This window comes from Mobula birostris, chromosome 23, assembly GCF_030028105.1.
Source record: "Mobula birostris isolate sMobBir1 chromosome 23, sMobBir1.hap1, whole genome shotgun sequence".
NCBI classification, from domain to species: domain Eukaryota; kingdom Metazoa; phylum Chordata; class Chondrichthyes; order Myliobatiformes; family Myliobatidae; genus Mobula; species Mobula birostris.
In genome coordinates, this window is record NC_092392.1 from 8,655,821 (window position 1) to 8,673,166 (window position 17,346).

The window sequence follows — 17,346 nt, forward strand, 5'->3', positions numbered from 1 at the left end:
ACCCCTATCCCACTGTAAACTCCAGTTGTATTGTGCTTCCTAACTTCTGGTGGCCTTTCCATAACAGCTCGAGTGAAGCAGTGTCTTGAGAATTGTTTATACAGGTTGACCTTCACTAATCCGACTACCTGTAATCCAGTTCCTTCGATAATCTGGCACTGATTATGCTTAATGTGATCCTTCTGTAATTTGGCATTTTCACTAATCTGGCACTCCTCAGGTCCCAGTGGTGCTGGATTAGTGAAGGTCGACCTGTACATCATTTGTCCCTTCCCCTATGTGTGTCTGTCAAGTTTAGTTCTTCAAGTTCTAAGTACTATTTTTGTTACAGCTCCTGGCACAAGGGCCTGGCAGTGATGTAGCTACAGACCCCACCATATGTCTGGATCGGCTGGCTGTTATTTTTAGGTATGATGGGTTTGTGTTTGATTTAAAAAGTGTCTGTAGCCATGTTGCATTGGTGCAGTTGTATCCACTTGCAGATTATTACGTTCAGACCCAGTTTAACGCTGAGGATGTGTTCCTCAGAGGTGGATTGCTATGTAAATCTGCACTATGCAGGGTCATAATAACATTACGTAAATGGACATGTGTGCCTGATTTTTAAAAAACACAAACCTGAGATGTATGATATTTTATGTTTACACAGTAACTGGTAGAGTAACAAGCACGCAAATAGGCCTAACCTGTACATCATTGGAGCAGCAACACATCACAGTAGCAGCGGTGGTTACCTCTTGGAGGAGGGACCAGGCTTTTATCTTGTCTGCATTTTTTGTAATTGTTTTGGTCATCGTTATGGTCAATTTCAAAGAGGCCTCAACATCACCCTGGCATTCACCAGCTTCCAAACACCGTATGATTTGCAGTTTCACATCCGTGCTGATGCTTTTCCTAGACATCTTAGATATACTACCCTCACTGGAAGTTGCAGGCCGTAAAACCAGACATAATGGGTGGGCAGGAGGAATAAATTGGCGAGGGAGTAAGAACGCTTACACATGTGGGAGAAGGAAGAGTGTGAACTAATACGTGATTGGCTGTGAGTGGCTCAGAGCTTATGTAAAGCGCTCATTGGCTGATTGAATGTTTACTGTAATGGCGGCCGCTCTTGAGAAGTTTTAAGTGTTGTTTAGAATGAATCGTTGCCATTTAAAAAAAAATTCAATAAAGAATTGAATAACCATGTTGTAATAGATTAGCACTTTGTGGGACAGTGTTATGCAGGGTCTGCGTGTATACTGAATCAATTATGTATTTGATTGTACTTTTGTCATGGTGCAGTGGTCAGTCCTTTCTGCTACAAGGTTACTTCAGAGAAAAATTGCAAAATCTAGAGATTTGAAATAATAGCAGAGAAGAGAATAATAGCAAAGAAGAGGAATAAAGTCATGAAATATCAGCTCTTTATTTCTCTCCGTATAAATTGCCTGACCTGCTGAGCTCCTCTAGCATTTTGTGTGTGTTAATCTGGATTTCCAGCATCTGCAGAATCTCTTGTGTTAATAATAATAAAGAAGTTCAGCTACTTTTTCCCAAATGTCTGAATAAGCCTCAGTCTGGAGTATTGTGTTTATTTTTGGGCATAGGTTTTTGCAAGGTTTGATCATGTTTTTGCAAAATGTTCTTTGCAGATGGGCCTGTTGAGCACTCTTGTCTCTGTTTTTGCTTTGGAAAATGATATCTAGGACAAGTGAATTTTAGTTTAATGGAGAGCTTTGGGAAACTGAATTGCAGTGAATGTTAGGGGATACTTAATCGAGGTGTTCGTGATTATGAAGAATTTAACTAGAATAAATGAGAAGCCGCCCCCCCCCCTCCCCCCAGTTGATAGGAAGGTTGGCTATAACAATTGACCAAAAGAAAGAACTGAGCAGAAACTTTACACAAGCAGTTGCTATCTTCCTGAAAGATAGTGAAGGCGGATTGCTTTTTCAGAGGGATGACAGGGCATAATGAACTGGAAGTCCTTTTTTCTTGGAACATTTTATTGACCAGTAACTGAGTATTTGGGGGAGAATACAAATGATCATTTTTTACTGTGGTTCACTGGCCTAGTGGTTTTGAAGAACAAAATTGGATCACACCCAACACGTTAGTGGCAAGTTTCCAAATGGCGAGCAATCTGCAGTGCATTTCCTCCAGTTTAGTCCTTGTAGCCTTGGGACATTTTGTTATGCTGGGTGTGGCCAATTTTATTTTTACAAGAACAGCACAGTTTATGTAGTGAAGATATTTTGCCATTATTAGGTAATGTTTTCTTGATTTTCACAATGCATGTCAGACTAATGTGTGATTTGGATGATTCACCATGTGCCCAGTTCTTTGACTTATAATGTTGCAGGTTTGGATGGTGCTGTCAAACAAACCTTGGAAAATTGCTGCATTGTATCTTGCAGATGATGTACTGCAGCCATGCTGCACAGTTGGTAGAGGGACTGTTTAAGATAGTGGATAGGAGCCTTTGTTTTGGAAGAGGAGAGGCTTGAAAGTTAGAGCTGCGCTGAGTCAGCCAAATGGATAATAACGTCACACTTCTGATTTGCACCTCATAAATGTTGAAAGGACTGGGCTATATGCCAAGGAATATCTTGTCTATGTAAATCACTTTTTAGGCAGCCTAGAGTCTGATGACTATTGCGTTTATCTATCACAGTGCAAGAAAGGCTGCTTAAAGCAGATGATGGTGGTTATTTTTATTCTCAAATTGACCAATTCCTCTCCTGCTGGTGCTGCCAGCTGTATGAATGCTGATTACCTCCTTTGTCCTTCAAGTGTGCAGCAATGTCAAACCAAATCCTTATTTGTCTTCTGCACTCTTAGTTTTATAAAGACTTCTCAGCAGTGGTTGAAACCATGTGGTTTGTGCTGCGACCCAGCTGAGATCAGCCAAGCCAGCATAAAGGGGAACCTTACTAATACAGATGATTTGTCTACAATATCTACTACCAACCACAGCTCTAGTGGAGAGGTTTCACAATAAAAATATTTTTAATAAATGATTGGGCCAACAATATGCACTTCCTTTGGCACTTAAGCATCCTTACACAACAGAACCTGTGCTTAAGTGATTAACCCTTAAGTTGAAGCACAGACTGTAACTGTCACCAAGATTAACACTTGCCTTGCTATTGGGATTGCACACAGTACTTCAAAGTAAATTTACTCAAAGAAAATTTATTATTAAAGTACATATATGCCATCCTATACAACCCTGAGATTTATCTTTTTTACGGGCACTCACAGTCAATACAAGAAACACAATAGAATCAATGAAAGACCACACCCAACAAAATGGACAAGCAACCGGCATACAAAAGACGACAAATAGTGCAAATACAAAAAGAGAAGAAAAAAATAATAATTATAAATGAGCAGTAAATATTGATAACATGAGATGAAGAGTCCTTGAGAGTGAGTTCCTAGGTTGTGGGACCAGTTCAGTGATGAGGTGAAGTACTTGCCTGCCTGTTCAATCCATCTGGTAAGACATCAGGATGGGTTTTTACTCTGGAACTGCACAGTTCTGACACTCTTACTCTAATTAATCCTTCCCCTGCAGTAAAAGGCATTAACTGGATACTGATTTAACGCTTGTCCTGCTGTTGCGGCTGGACTGCATTTAACCCAGCTTGCTCCTTGAACCTGCTGCCTGTGCTAACCTGGTGGCTTCATTAAACTCCTCTATCTCTATGGCCTCACCAATGCTATTAAGGTTATACAGCCATTCTGTGAAATAGTTCCTGCCCCATAGGCTAGTGCTGATTAGATACTTCTGGAACCAGTTGGAAGAAAATAATTGTATATAAATTATACATTACTGAAATAATAATATATTTGAAGACATTAAACTGGCCTGTCAGCTGATCAACTTGGGGAATGCCCCTGTATGTGATGATGGCGAGTCTAAGGACAGAGCAAGACTCAGGTTTATAACACAGCTGATTGGTGGTTTTCTGCAGGCTTCGCTGCTTTTGAACAGGAGCTTTCTTGCTTTTACTCGTATGACCAGGAATTTGAAGTCAGTGGCATCTATTATTGCATATCTATGCAAGTATAAACTGTGATTGAGTGGACGTAGATTACTATCTAGTCTAGTGGATGAGGAAAAGACATCTCCAAGAAGTAATTCCAGTGGTAATTAAATCCACCTAATTGAGTTTGCGCACAATTTCTTTTCACATTTTGTCATGATATTCCCTTTATTTTTACTTCCCCTTTCCTCTCCTGCATTTACAAATGTGTTTATTGAGTGAGGTAATCTGACTTGAAGTTTACAGAGGGCACTGCAGTAATCCTAAGGCCTTGCTATTTTTACTGTCTATGTTGAACCACACTAACTTTAAGTAGGTGTCCAAATGCTATTCTTGAATTCTTATTTCTCTCAAGTAATTTTCTCCTCACATATTGTTAACTCTAGTAAAATAACTGATTATTAACTACACTTAAGATAACTTGAAAATGAAATTATCATATCTAAGATTCATTTCACTGTAAGTTTCAGTGTTTTGATATACATGTGACAAAATCTTTTTAAGATTGCCATAGAAGAGAATGGGAAAGCTGTGACAAAATACGTTTTAATGCAGGCAAATGGATTTCAATGCAACATGACACAAAGCATTTGGGGTCTAAAAGGGATAGAACAATTGTTCTCACTGTACTGAAAAGCAGGAAGAAATGGTGGTTAAATAAATGTGGAGGTGAGGGGTTAGGAGTGGTGATCATTCTGTGTACTGTACATTATTAAAATGTCAAGGACATGCCTAGAAAATAATTTAAAAGACAAATAGAATACTCACCTTTATATTGTTTTGGCTACAGTATTGGAGGATAGGAATCTGTTTCAGAGTACAAAATAGAGTACTGTCAACTGTGATTAAAACCATACTAAATGTATAATTCCAGGAGATAACAGGATTGTATTTCATGGAATCTAAATATTTAAAAGGGTATTTTAATTGAATTTCTAATATACGACAGGAAGTCAGTATAGTAAATGGAGAGGAACTATTTTTATTGGTTGTTGGGTGACCAACCTACTTTAAAAAGTTAGGGACAGGTCATGAAAGAATGAAATTGTGAAGCCTCTATATACAGTTGGTGCTCAGCCAGTTTGCAGATTTGAAATCTGAGGGTGATATACTATGATTAACAAAGATTAACGATGGGAAAAGGTGATCAGAATATCTTTTCCTAATTTAATTGAGGGATCTGGGGCAAAGTTAGCTACACGTAGGTGAAGTTGTCATTTAATGGTGAAGAAAGCTTGAGTTACTTTGCCTTGTATTTTTGTGTGTAATATGAATTATGTTAATGATTTATTGAACTTGGTTGCTTTTTCAGACACACAAATCCTATTGTTGAAAACGGACAGACGCATCCATGTCAGAAGGTGATACATGAAGTAAGTGCATGTGTCAGAACAGCACGGTCAGTGCTACTGATGGGTGAGTCGTTTGTTGGGGTATGGATATGTTTTTGGGTTGTTTGACATTTCATTCTAACCCCCACACATCTGCCACCACCATGTCAAACCTCACGTTGGAATTTACTTCATAAATTGGTAGGAAAGACGGTGGTTTGACATGCCCATTCTTGTTATTGTTACTGTATTCCTTCTTTCATTGAATCTTGGTTGTATCAACATCACAGAGCCAGGTGCCTTTAATTTGACTTGCAGATGCAGATAAATTTGAAGGGCTTTGGCTTAATTGTCCAGTGCACCATGCCTGTAGACTTATAGGTGAACTACAGCAACTTTTCTGCAGCACCTCAGAAATCAACAACTCTTCCTCATAGAAGTCCAAAACCTTCACCTCTGAGGTAATCTATGGCAACTTGGAGCATAATTTGGCTGTTCTGTTATCATCATATTTCACCTACCCAGCACCATTTAGTAATGCCTTCATAACTTGGACTGCATTAGTAACAATATCAAAGACAAGTCCATGTCCAGCTTGCAGTCCTTATAACCTGAGAATGTCAGAGTAGAGGCATCTTGCTCCTATTATATAGCGCCCACATGAGACTGTATAGAATACTCTATATCCCTCTAGTTTCTCTACCCAAGGCACGCTATTCTTGCATTAGAGGGATTGCATTGATAACTGATATGGCAGATTTTGCTGCACGAGATTCAACATACTAAGTCTATACTCCCTTGAGGCTGGAAGAACGAGAGACGATCCCATTGAAAGGTATAGGTTGCAGTTAGTGCTGAATTGATGCTTACCTTGCCTGAGGTATGTGGAACAATATTTTACTAAAGACTAGTCTGTTCAGAAAAGGGAGAATAATTTCTTAATCAGTGCTAAATTTTTGGAAGCCTCTACTGAAGAAGGCTGTGAATATAAAGAAATGGGTGATATGGAATAAGTGCAAGAAAGTAATGATGAGGTAAAAGGTCGTCTAGTTTCTTATTGAATAGTAGAGTGAGCTAGAGAGACAAAATGGAACACCTTTGGTATTGTTTCTTATGTTTATCCTCATGCCACAGCCAATGATCTCTGTAATACTAGTGGTTCAAGTTTTCCAATGAATGTGACCTTATGTTTTCTATTCTATTTCATTTGCTCTTATGGGGAGAACTATTGATGCGTTTACCTTTGCTTGGTTTCAATAAATGCCAACTCACAGAAGTAGATATAGCAGAGAAATGTGTTATCCTTATAAGAACAATCAATTAGATTATGAAGACACACAGTCCTCTTTTATTGTCATTTAGTAATGCATGCATTAAGAAATGATACAATATTTCCTCCGGTGTGATATCACAAAACAGAGGACAAACCAAGACTGAAAAAACTAACAAAACCACATAATTATAACATATAGTTACAACAGTGCAACAATACCATAACTTAATCAAGAACAGTCCATGGCACAGTAAAAAGTTCAAAGTCTCTCAAATGTCCCACATCTCACACAGACGGGAGAAGGAAGAAAACTCTCCCTGCCATGCCTGACTACAGTCCGACTCTGAGTCATCTGAAAACTTCGAGCCTCCGATCAGCCTTCTCACACTGAGTACTGAGCACCATCTCTATCTGAAGGATTCGACCTCAATCTCGGTCACCAGCAGCAGGCAAAGCTGGGGATTTTGGGGCCTTCCCTCCGGAAGATTTCTGGGTCGCGCAGTAACAACGGCAGTGAACTGGCGTTTCAGAAATTTCTCCAGATGTTCCTCTGTGCTTTCACGTCTGTCTCCATCAAATCAGAATTGTCCAGCCATTTATTGTCTACCCATTTATTAGACCTGTAGGTGCATATGGAAATCTCAAACTGAATGGTCTCACCTGTTAATGATTTTCCACAAGGAATTGTGATCTGAAACTCAGTGTGGGAGTACAGAGTTGTGATTTCCCTGGGCGGCATCCCTTGTTAGCTTAGATTTGGTATTGTCAGCAATTCCATTTACTTGCATACAAAGAAGTAGAGTGAGTACCAGGGAACAAACTTTTGGACAGTTTAGGTAGATATTTTTTATTTTTAACAAGTTTTTAACCTTAAATTTTTCATTATTCAAGAGTGACAAAGTGATAAGAAATCATTTGTATTTTTGACAGATTTGACAATAATCAGCTAAATAGGAGACTGGCTTAGGTGGCTGTTATTTTCCTGGCCTGTGTCACCCTGCTGTCAAGTGGGGTTTTAACAGCCAGTTGACACCTGGAGTTCTACAGACAGAAAAAAATAAGTTCAGGCTTTACTCCTGGGTCAGTAATGAGCTGAGGTTGCTCACACTAACAAATTTTGATCTATTATTTTCCAGAAAGTTTTTATTAGATTTAATTAAATTAAACGAACCCTGCAATTTTCTAGCTGTTCAGCTGAGTCACAGATTAAAACACTTCTCCAGGAGGGAGAGCCACACAGGTGAAGTTCCTTCCCATTGATAAGAAACTGAACCAAAGCTTTTGCTTGACTGCCTGGTTACTGATTGAAATGGGTAGGGGAGCTGTTAGATCCTGGTCAGTTAACGCTCACACTACCCGTTTCTCTTTGAGGTATTGATTTGAAGGATATTTCTTGCAAAGATTGACATATTCACAAAACAACAGTTAGTGATTGGTGTTTTTACTTGATAAAGCACCATTTTGCTTCTCTCTCAAGTCTAAATCTGTAGTTGAGTAAAAGAAGCAATGCCCCAGCAATCAGGGATTTGATCAGATACTGGATGTACATGTAATTAGTTCACTCGAGCATTACAGATCCTTGGATTCAGCCATTCAGGTATTGCAATGAGATAAATTTGTGTAATTCACGAGAACAGGATAATTAATATATTTAACTCTTGAGGTTCTTTTAATGGCATCTAGGCCACATTTATTGTTGTATGTACTCTGGATTTCTTGTTTAAACATACACCATGTATAAGAATTATAGAAGAGTACAGTGCAGCAAAAAGCCCTTTGTCCCACCATGATGCCAATTTAAACTAATCCATCTGCCTGTAGATAGTCCATTCCCCACTTCTGTATCTGTCTGAATGCCTCTTAAACTTCACTATTGTATCTGTCTACCACCAATTCCAGGCACTTGCCACTCACTATGTTTATATAAAAAAAATAATTTTACTCTCACACACACAGAACTACACTTTCCTTGTACGTCTCCTTTGAACTTTCCCTCTCCCCCTCTCACCTCACAATTATGCCCTTGACTACCTATGTAAAAAAGACCCTGTCTATCTCTTATGCCTTCTGAAATTTTATATACTTCTTTCAGATTGTTCTTTGACCTCTGGTGCTCCAGCGCACACAAGTTTGTCTAACCTCCTCTTACTGCTAAGTACTGCAACCCAGGCAACATCCTGATAAACCTTTTGTGCATCCTCCATATGTACCCTACCTAAAGCTTCATGCAGCTGCAACATGACTACTTAACTTTTATTCCCAGTGCTTTAACTAGGGAAGGCATGTATGCCATTACGTCTGGTTTAGACAATGGCAAGGGATTTACTTGCCTAATGGGCATCAGTCATCTAGTTTTTGCAGCAGTCCGGCATTTTTTGATTTTTTTCCTGCACACCAAGCCAATAAGAAGGCAGAGTGAAGTAAATAATCCTGAGTGTGAACTTGCACCCAGTATTTTGCAAGGGTGGATTCTGTATTGTTTTTAATGCATTGTTAGCAAATTCCTATGATTTCTGTGCTCTTTCACAAAAGAAGGCTTTCCTGACAGCTGGGTGTATTTATTCACAAGAAACTGAGCCTTTCAAATAGGAAGCTGCAAAATATGAGCACTGGTTTTGCAGATCAGCTAGGTATTCATGACTCCTTCACTTACCTCAGTCCTTGCCCATGGGGAGAACATCTGACATTGGTTTTGTTTGGGTAAGGACTGGGCTGAGTGAACTGCATTCATTTCATTAAACCTGCTCATCATTTCACCTGATTTTCTCAACTTGCCTCTCAATCCAGTCTTTCAGTCTTTTGGAGAATCTCAGCAGGTCTCACCTGATCTGCTTGAGTTTCTTCAGTATTTTGTGTGGATCTCGAGCATCTGCAGAATTTCTCGTGTTTATCATTCACTCGTTTTTTTTTATTGTCATTTCCTTCAACTCCTCTTTCTTAATATCTCTTAACCAACCTTTTCATCATATTGAGATTCCCTGACTTCATCACATCATCATCCCTGAGGTCTGACATGGTCACAAACTCGAAGCAGGTGGTTATGGTAGAACTGGCAGTTCTTAAGGAAGACTGGATGAGGAGGTGTTTGAGTGTAAGAAAGCTTAGTACCAGGAGATGGTAGAGCAGAGCCAGAGACAGGAGTGCAGGGCACAATGGGAGCCTATTGAAGTTGGGTGTAGAGGTTTTGCTGGCTACTCTGTGCAGAACCTACTTCCTCCTTGGCATTAAGGGGGCTGCAAAGAAAAGAACCATCAGGACTGTCACAGAGGCAGCTGAACGAGTCTGCGGATGGCTGTGGGTCAGGAGGTGTGACCTGTGGACTAATGCTGCTGGGTTACAAGTCAAGGCCTGATCGATCCTGGCTGGGTCACCTGGGCGACAGTGTCTGATGTTGAAAGACTCGACACACCTAATGACCCCAGGTTACATCACTGATGATATGTCCCAGTACATCCTAGGATGTATCTCAGCATCATACTTAAAATTCTCTGTCCATGTAGACTCCATTTTTTTGGTATAAGACTGTCAGTGGCAAGGACAGACTTCATTGCCCATCAATATAAGAATATAAAGGCAATGGTTTAAATAACATTCATAGACTTGTTCCGGGCCTGGCGAGGTTGTCTTTTGAGGAAAGATTGGATAGACTGGTACTGTATTCTTCAATACAGAATGTAAGGAGAGTTCAATGAAATTGAAAGACTTGATGCAGGGAAGGACTCAAAGATAAAGGTAAACCATTTAGAGCTCAGATGAGGGCAAATTTCTTCACTCAGATGTTGATGAACCTTTGGCATTCTCTGCCCCAGAGAATTGTGGAGGCTCAGTCATTCTGGTTATTCAAGGAATCGAGGGTTGTAGTGTTGGGTAATGGTGCTGAGGAGAAGCTCAGCTATGTTCTTAATGGCAGAGCAGGCTTGAAAGGCAGTATAGCCTATTCCGGCTCCATTTGTTTTTTGTTTATAAGGTTCTCTGATGCTGATCAACCTACAATGCAAATTCCATGTTCTTGGTTTTCTGTTGTTCATTCTGTAAATACAGTGTATTTCCCACCACCGCCTCTTTTTTTTTGAAAAAGATCTGGCCTGTCTTATCTGAAACTTTGAACAAACACCAAGCGGACAATCGGATTGTGGAGCGTTGCTGCCGGTGTTTACGATTTGCTGTACGTTGTGTGGGGAAAGGCTCTGCAGCATTACTTCAGCCTCTGGTCACTCAGGTAGGTTGGGTTTGAACACTTCTAATGTAATGTGATGTTGAGGGGCAGGGGGAGGTGGGGAAGTGGGAGACCGGTTTCTTAAGTTTATGTTTTGCTTGCTTTTGTCAGTATCTTAAAATTGTTGCATTTCAATGTACAGTACATGCGTAGCTTGATTGTGATGGTTTATGTTTCTGGTGAAAGTGCTAGTGGATCGTGATGATGAAAGGCCCTGATTGAGGTACCCTAGTATTATAGCACATATCATCTTCACAGTTCTCTGTTCGTATATAAGCCATGGATTGGACATAGTGTATATCCTCATGGTGAAAGACAGTAAAATGTTAGAGTGATGAATTTATCTCTTTTTTACTTATTACAAAGGACATCGTAACCTACTATGTTGAGCCCAATAATCCTAATGTAAGATTGGTATCTTGACATTTTTTTTCAAGACAAGATAATGCATTATTTGTCTTAGTAGCTGCTGTACATTTTTTACTTGGTGTGCACTGTAGTCGGTCTGTGCTGTAGCCAGTGTTGGATGGAATGAGTGCCGGAGTGGTTGACGGCTTGTCAATCAAGCTGACTTTTTTTGGACGGCATCAAGTTTCTTGAGAGCTTTTGGCTTTCCTGGAGGATGTCATTTACCACTCAAAGAACTGGCATATTCTTCTTCTTCTTCATTCTGTATTAGTATGCATGTAGCCACAAGTGGTGAGAACTGAAGAACGTATTACTGACTTCGAAATTAAATGAATTCTTCACTCCGGAAACTTACTATCTCTCCTGGTGTCCCTGAAAATAAATATTGTCTTCTCCATAGCTTGTGTGTTGGAAGGGAATTTAGAAGATAATACCTGCTAGAGTATTGGGGTCCCTGAGTCATGATCCTGAAATCATGTTCAGCCAGCCAAGGTGCTCCTCAGTCCTTCATTTAGATTGAACTATTTGCAGAAAAGGAACACACACCATTCCATTAATGATCTCGGATTTCTGGAAATACAGCTCTGTTGCAATATTCTTTCTACCACCAGAGGGTAATGTTGTAACGTTAAATAATTCAGTTTCAGCGCATTTATTTTTCCAGGTGCTACAGGAGCAACATCTTGGAGAAGTTGGTTGAATGGAACTTGGCATATGATTGATCCCAGCACCAAAATTAACAATGCATTTTTATATATTTTCATATGATTTGATTTGATTTAATGCAATTTACAATATATTAGCCTGCTTGACTCATTGACTGAGAAAGGAGAGCAGACCAGACCATTCTCAGTGTTCCAGGCATTCTTAATTGTACATAGATTGTGGGTGAGTGTTACACCTACCTTTCCAAACTGTAAAGGATTTCAATGAGATAAGCCTTTTGACGCATGAGTCACAGTTCTCTTCATTAGCCAGGAGTTGTATCACTATCTTTTAATCATATTAAAGCTGCATTGTACATCACCCGAAAAGCTGTCTGTGAAAGTATTATGTGGGTGCTGTGGTGGCGTAGCAGTAAGCATGACGCTATTGTAGCTCGGGGTATAGGAGTTTGGAGTTCAATTCTGATGTCAGCTTTAAGGAGTCAGTAGGTCCTGCCCATGAACACATGGGTTTCCTCCAGGTGTTCCGGTTTCCTCCCACAATCCGAAGGTGCACTGGTTAGTAGGTTAATTGGTCTTTGTAAATTGTCCCTGGATTCGGCTGAAGTTAACTTGGCGGTTTGCTGGCAGCACAGGTCAAAGGGCTGTGAGGGCCTGTTCTGCACTGCATCCCTAATTAAAAATAAATAAATTAAGATCAAGAACTTAATTGTGAAGTTTATCAAGCAGCATTATTGTTTTTTCTCTCTGTAGTGCCATACTGAAATATTTGGATATTTGAAAGACCTACAGGCAACACTCTTTCCAGTCTTAGCTTTCTTGTGCTCTCTGTTGTTTAATGTTCTTGTAAAGTCGCCTCTCAGTCACCTTCTCCACGGATTAGGCTTCTTTCCTCATAATACAAAATACTTAAACAACCCCATCTGGCACCAACAGTCATTCCATGGTCAAAGTCACTTAGATCAAATTTCTTCCCCATTTTGATGTTTGGTCTGGACAACAACTGAACCTCTTGACCATTTCTGCATGCTTTGATGCACTGAGTTTCTGCCATGCAATTGGCCGTTGTGATACGTATTTGCATTAATGGGCAGGTGTACCTAATAAAGTGGCCACTGAGTATTCCAGGCTGTGGTGGTGAGAGCAATGTTGATACCATCTCCCTTACATTTTCTAATTCTTCCTTCCTGTGTAGATGGTGAACGTGTATCGAGTACACCCACATTCTTGCTTTCTCTACCTCGGCAGTATTCTGGTGGATGAATATGGAATGGAGGAAGGATGTCGGCAGGGATTACTAGACATGGTGCAGGTAAGAAACAGTTCTGTTGCTGAGCCTGGACTCCATGAAAGATTTGGCTGAGAACATCAGGAAGTGGTACGTTGGAATTGCTTTTCATATGAGTATGGTTAGTTGGGCTGGGCAGCCTGCGCTTCTTCCTGTAATTTCATCACATCTAACATTGGCAATGTGTTTTTAACTGTATTAGAGCTGACCTCTCCTCTCTTCTCCCCCCCCCCCCCCCCGCCACCCTTCAACAACTTTCCTCCAATTTGGCACTGCTTAAAATTTCCCTTTTTGACCATAGTTACCTGTCCTGGTATGTGCTTATGTGACTCAGTGTGGAATTTTCTTTGGATTTTGGCCCTGATGAACCTCAGCGATTATACAGTGTTCAAGTCACTATAATGTTATTGGTATTGTGCACTGTCCTTTGAAAGGCAAGTAGGTCTTTAAACTTTTGTAGGATTGGGTTCCTGATCAAGTGTCAAGTACTGACAGTTAGGCTAGAGAGATACATATCTGTGAAACGCTCTGTATCCTCAGTATCAGGCAACTATTAATTTTTGATTTGATCCCTGTTATCCGCATCTCCCAACTTCAGTAACATGTTGTATCATAGCTTTGTTCCTCTGCTAGAGTTCATCTAGTAAAAACATGTCTTCTTGGTGTAGGGAGCTGAACTCACCACAGCTGGATGAATGTGTTACAGTCAGAAAAATCCCCTTTCGGTCCTGATGAAGAGCCTCAGCCTGAAACTTCGGCTCTTTATTCCTCTCCATTGATGCTGCCTGACCTACTGAGTTCCTCCAGCATTTTGTGCATGTGTTACTTTCACTCTGACTGCTGGGAAGTTCATACCAGAAGAAATAGTTCTTCATCTTACATACAGTTTCTCTGGTATGAACAAATTCAGGAAGGAAATAAATCAAGGGCATGTGGTTCTGCTTCAACATTGCAATCATCCTGTTAATGTTTGTAAGGAAGGAAATCTGATATGAGCACTGAATGCTCAAACAAAATATACGCGCACAAAATGAAAGATGACATTCTAAAAGGTAAGTACTTGATGCTGGATTTTATAGTGAAAATTATTAACTTGAAGGCACAATGCCTGCGGTTATATTGGGACCTGTAGTACTGAAGATACCAGGTCCAATTCCGGGCACTGCAAGGTTAGTTGATCTAAGTGGAGGGGTTGGCAGAGCTGCTCTTTTTATTTGGATGTCAAATCGTTTTGTGAGAGACTGGGAAAAATTGGCCAGCATTCCCACCTGCAATTACTATCCAGATTTCCCTCTAGAAGGTTTGTTAAAAAAGGATAGATTAGACTGAGTTGTTGTTCTATGGTTAGTTGGTCTGTTGAAACTTGTAGGATGTGTGTGGGGTTAAGGGTGAATGAGCAAATTGGAACCCTGAGATAGTATCCTTTAGTATCTCAAGGTTGAAAGCAATAAAGCAGACGGCAATTCCAGTATTGATCTGCCCTCTGTGGGCGCACAGGAAACAGTTACATTCTTCTGCATGTCTTTCTTTGCAGGCCTTGTGTATGCCAACTTTTCAGCTTCTTGAACAACCAAATGGCCTTCGGGATCACCCAGACACAGTGGACGATCTTTTCCGCCTGGCAACCAGGTACATTGAGGAATCTATTTCACTACTTTCTGTAGTGGGTTTACATGGAATAGTTGCCTTGTTCGCTGATCTTTTCCAGGAAGGTACCTCTCTTACAAGATATTGCTCCAGCATTCATCCTCTGTTAATGACATAGGCTGCTGTGGAATTAATCGGTGAAGCTGTTCCAGTTTGTGTATCTTTTTCCCCTTAACTACATCGGTGCGATTCATTCCGACTTCCTGAATACTCCAAATTCTAATCACGACCTAAGCAAAGTATTTTGTCCGGAGTTTTTTTTAAAGTGAATTATTATGTGATTCTGTCGTATTTTTCCTAGTATTAGTCTGACCCACAACTAACAATGTAGGACCCCCTTATAAATACATCTGTCCTATTAAACTCTGCTTTGATATTTGTAACCGTTTCTAGTACATCCCTTCTGTCTTTTCTGATGATTATACCATCTTATTCTTATAGTTTTTTTTTCCTTGCAACTTCTCCAGTGTCTTTAATCCAACTTTATGATTTGAGGTCCAAAACTACTTAATTTCAAGTACTTCTCTGGTTCTGTTTTGATTTTTCTCCTGTGTAGGTTTATTCAACGGAGTCCAACTACACTTCTCCAAAGTCAAATCATCATTCATATATTGAACTGTGCTATCGCAGCTGTCATCCTCGACCACCGGGACGCTAACTGCAGTATCATGAAATTCTTGCGGGATCTTATCCACACAGGGGTTGCTAAAGATGTAAGTCAGAGACACAATTGATTTGAGTTCACAAACTCTGGTTGACTGAACATTAAGTGGGTTGCACTCAGAAGTTTTCTCAAGTTTGCCCAAAACTTCAACATGTTATTGGGGTGAGCAGAAGCTCCATCACTTGAGTAAAGTTGTGGCTGATCGTCTATTCATGTAATGTTAATGATCCCATGATATTTCTGAAAAAGTATTTTTCTGGTATCCATACAGATGTTTCCCAGTGTATTCACTCCTTCCTCCACTAGTATACTGATGGTTACTGTGTATATCATCTACTGAATGCACAGCATTTTCTCTTAAAGACTCATTCTCCCAAACTCACAACCCCTACCACCAAGAAGAGTAAGAATAGCAGGCACATTGGAAGAACCGCTATCCGCAGGTTTCTTCTAAGTCACACATCATCTTGTCTCTGGTATATATTGCTGTTTCTTCTTTATCACTGAGGCCCTGCCAACTTCGCTGTGGAAGTAACTCCACTGAATGACTGTAGAGGTTCAAAACGGTGACTGGCTACAGCCTTCTCAAGGGCAATGGGGGTGGGGGATTAATGCTAACTTTGCAAGTGGTCACCAAAAGATACTGAAACCAAATAGTCTCAACAATAGTCATTCATCTGATAGAAATCTAATAAAACCCAAACAGTATCATCCCCAGAACTAGTTCTTGACTAGATGACCCTTTCTTAATATTTGTTTACCATTAGCCAGTTCCATCATGAGCACTAACCTCTGTAGTGACCAGGCTGTCCTCAAGGAGCAGTGCCTCAGAAATGTGGTGTCCATCATGCCCCACCACCCAGGACATGTCCTCTTCTCTTTGCTACCAGCAGAGAGGTGGTACAGAAGCCTGAAGGCATACACTCAACGATTCAGGAACAGCTTTTCTCCCTCTGCCATTCGATTTCTGAATGGACTTTGAATCTGTGAACACTACCTCACTACATTATTTTAATTTCCTGCTTTTTTTCTCTGTTGTCATGTATTGCATTGTACTGCTGCTGCAAAGTTAACAAATATCAAGACATATGCTGGTGATATTAAACCTGATTCTGTAATATAGAATTCACACCCAGAAGTAAATTTCCTAATTTTAAGAGTTTGCAGATACGACCACAGCTGTATAACAACCTCACTTTGGTGGCAGAACAAAATTAAGTAATCAGTCCTGTTTCCACAGCACGAGGATGATTTTGAACTGCGAGAGGCTTTGATCAAGCAAGTGCTGGCCCAGCACGGACAGCAACTGGTCAATCAGCTTCTTCAAGCTGTGTGCTTCTGCCTGCCCCCATATACCCTACCAGATCTAGCGGAGGTTATGTGGGAAATAATGCAGATTGACAGAGCGGTAAGGTTCCACTGACATTTACTGACTATTCCACTGACTATTAAACTGACATAGGAATGGAGGGGTTGCACAGGGCAGCCATGGTGTGGGTGATGGTGGGCAACTTCTTCCATTTCACTTCCCTCCCTTTAGGTAACCATCAAGTAAGATTGCGTCATCTCAGAATTTACAGCACAGAATGAAGCCATTTGACTACTACCATACAATTAGTCTCACTTTTGGCTTTTCCCTGCCTATATTTTGGCAATTTTTAAATTTTCTCCTGTCATGTATTCAGTTCCCTTTTCCAAGTTACTATTGCATCTGCCTCCACCATCTATGCAGACAGTGCACTCTAAATAAGAGCAGTTCACTAAATTTAAAAACTTTCTCCTAACACTTAAAATTACTTTAAATCTATCCCTGGATACTA

General features: G+C 40.2%; 1 protein-coding gene across 1 annotated transcript in view; it reads left to right on the forward strand.

Moving 5' to 3' along the window:
- tnpo3 (transportin 3) overlaps window positions 1-17,346 on the forward strand; it is a 59,593-nt gene that overhangs the window by 24,208 nt on the left and 18,039 nt on the right. Inside the window, exons 14-20 of the mRNA XM_072241677.1 lie at window positions 332-408; window positions 5,347-5,407; window positions 10,717-10,857; window positions 13,123-13,239; window positions 14,750-14,844; window positions 15,419-15,575; window positions 16,767-16,934. Coding sequence (XP_072097778.1) covers window positions 332-408; window positions 5,347-5,407; window positions 10,717-10,857; window positions 13,123-13,239; window positions 14,750-14,844; window positions 15,419-15,575; window positions 16,767-16,934 — 816 coding nt within the window. The remainder of the gene's footprint in view (window positions 1-331; window positions 409-5,346; window positions 5,408-10,716; window positions 10,858-13,122; window positions 13,240-14,749; window positions 14,845-15,418; window positions 15,576-16,766; window positions 16,935-17,346) is intronic.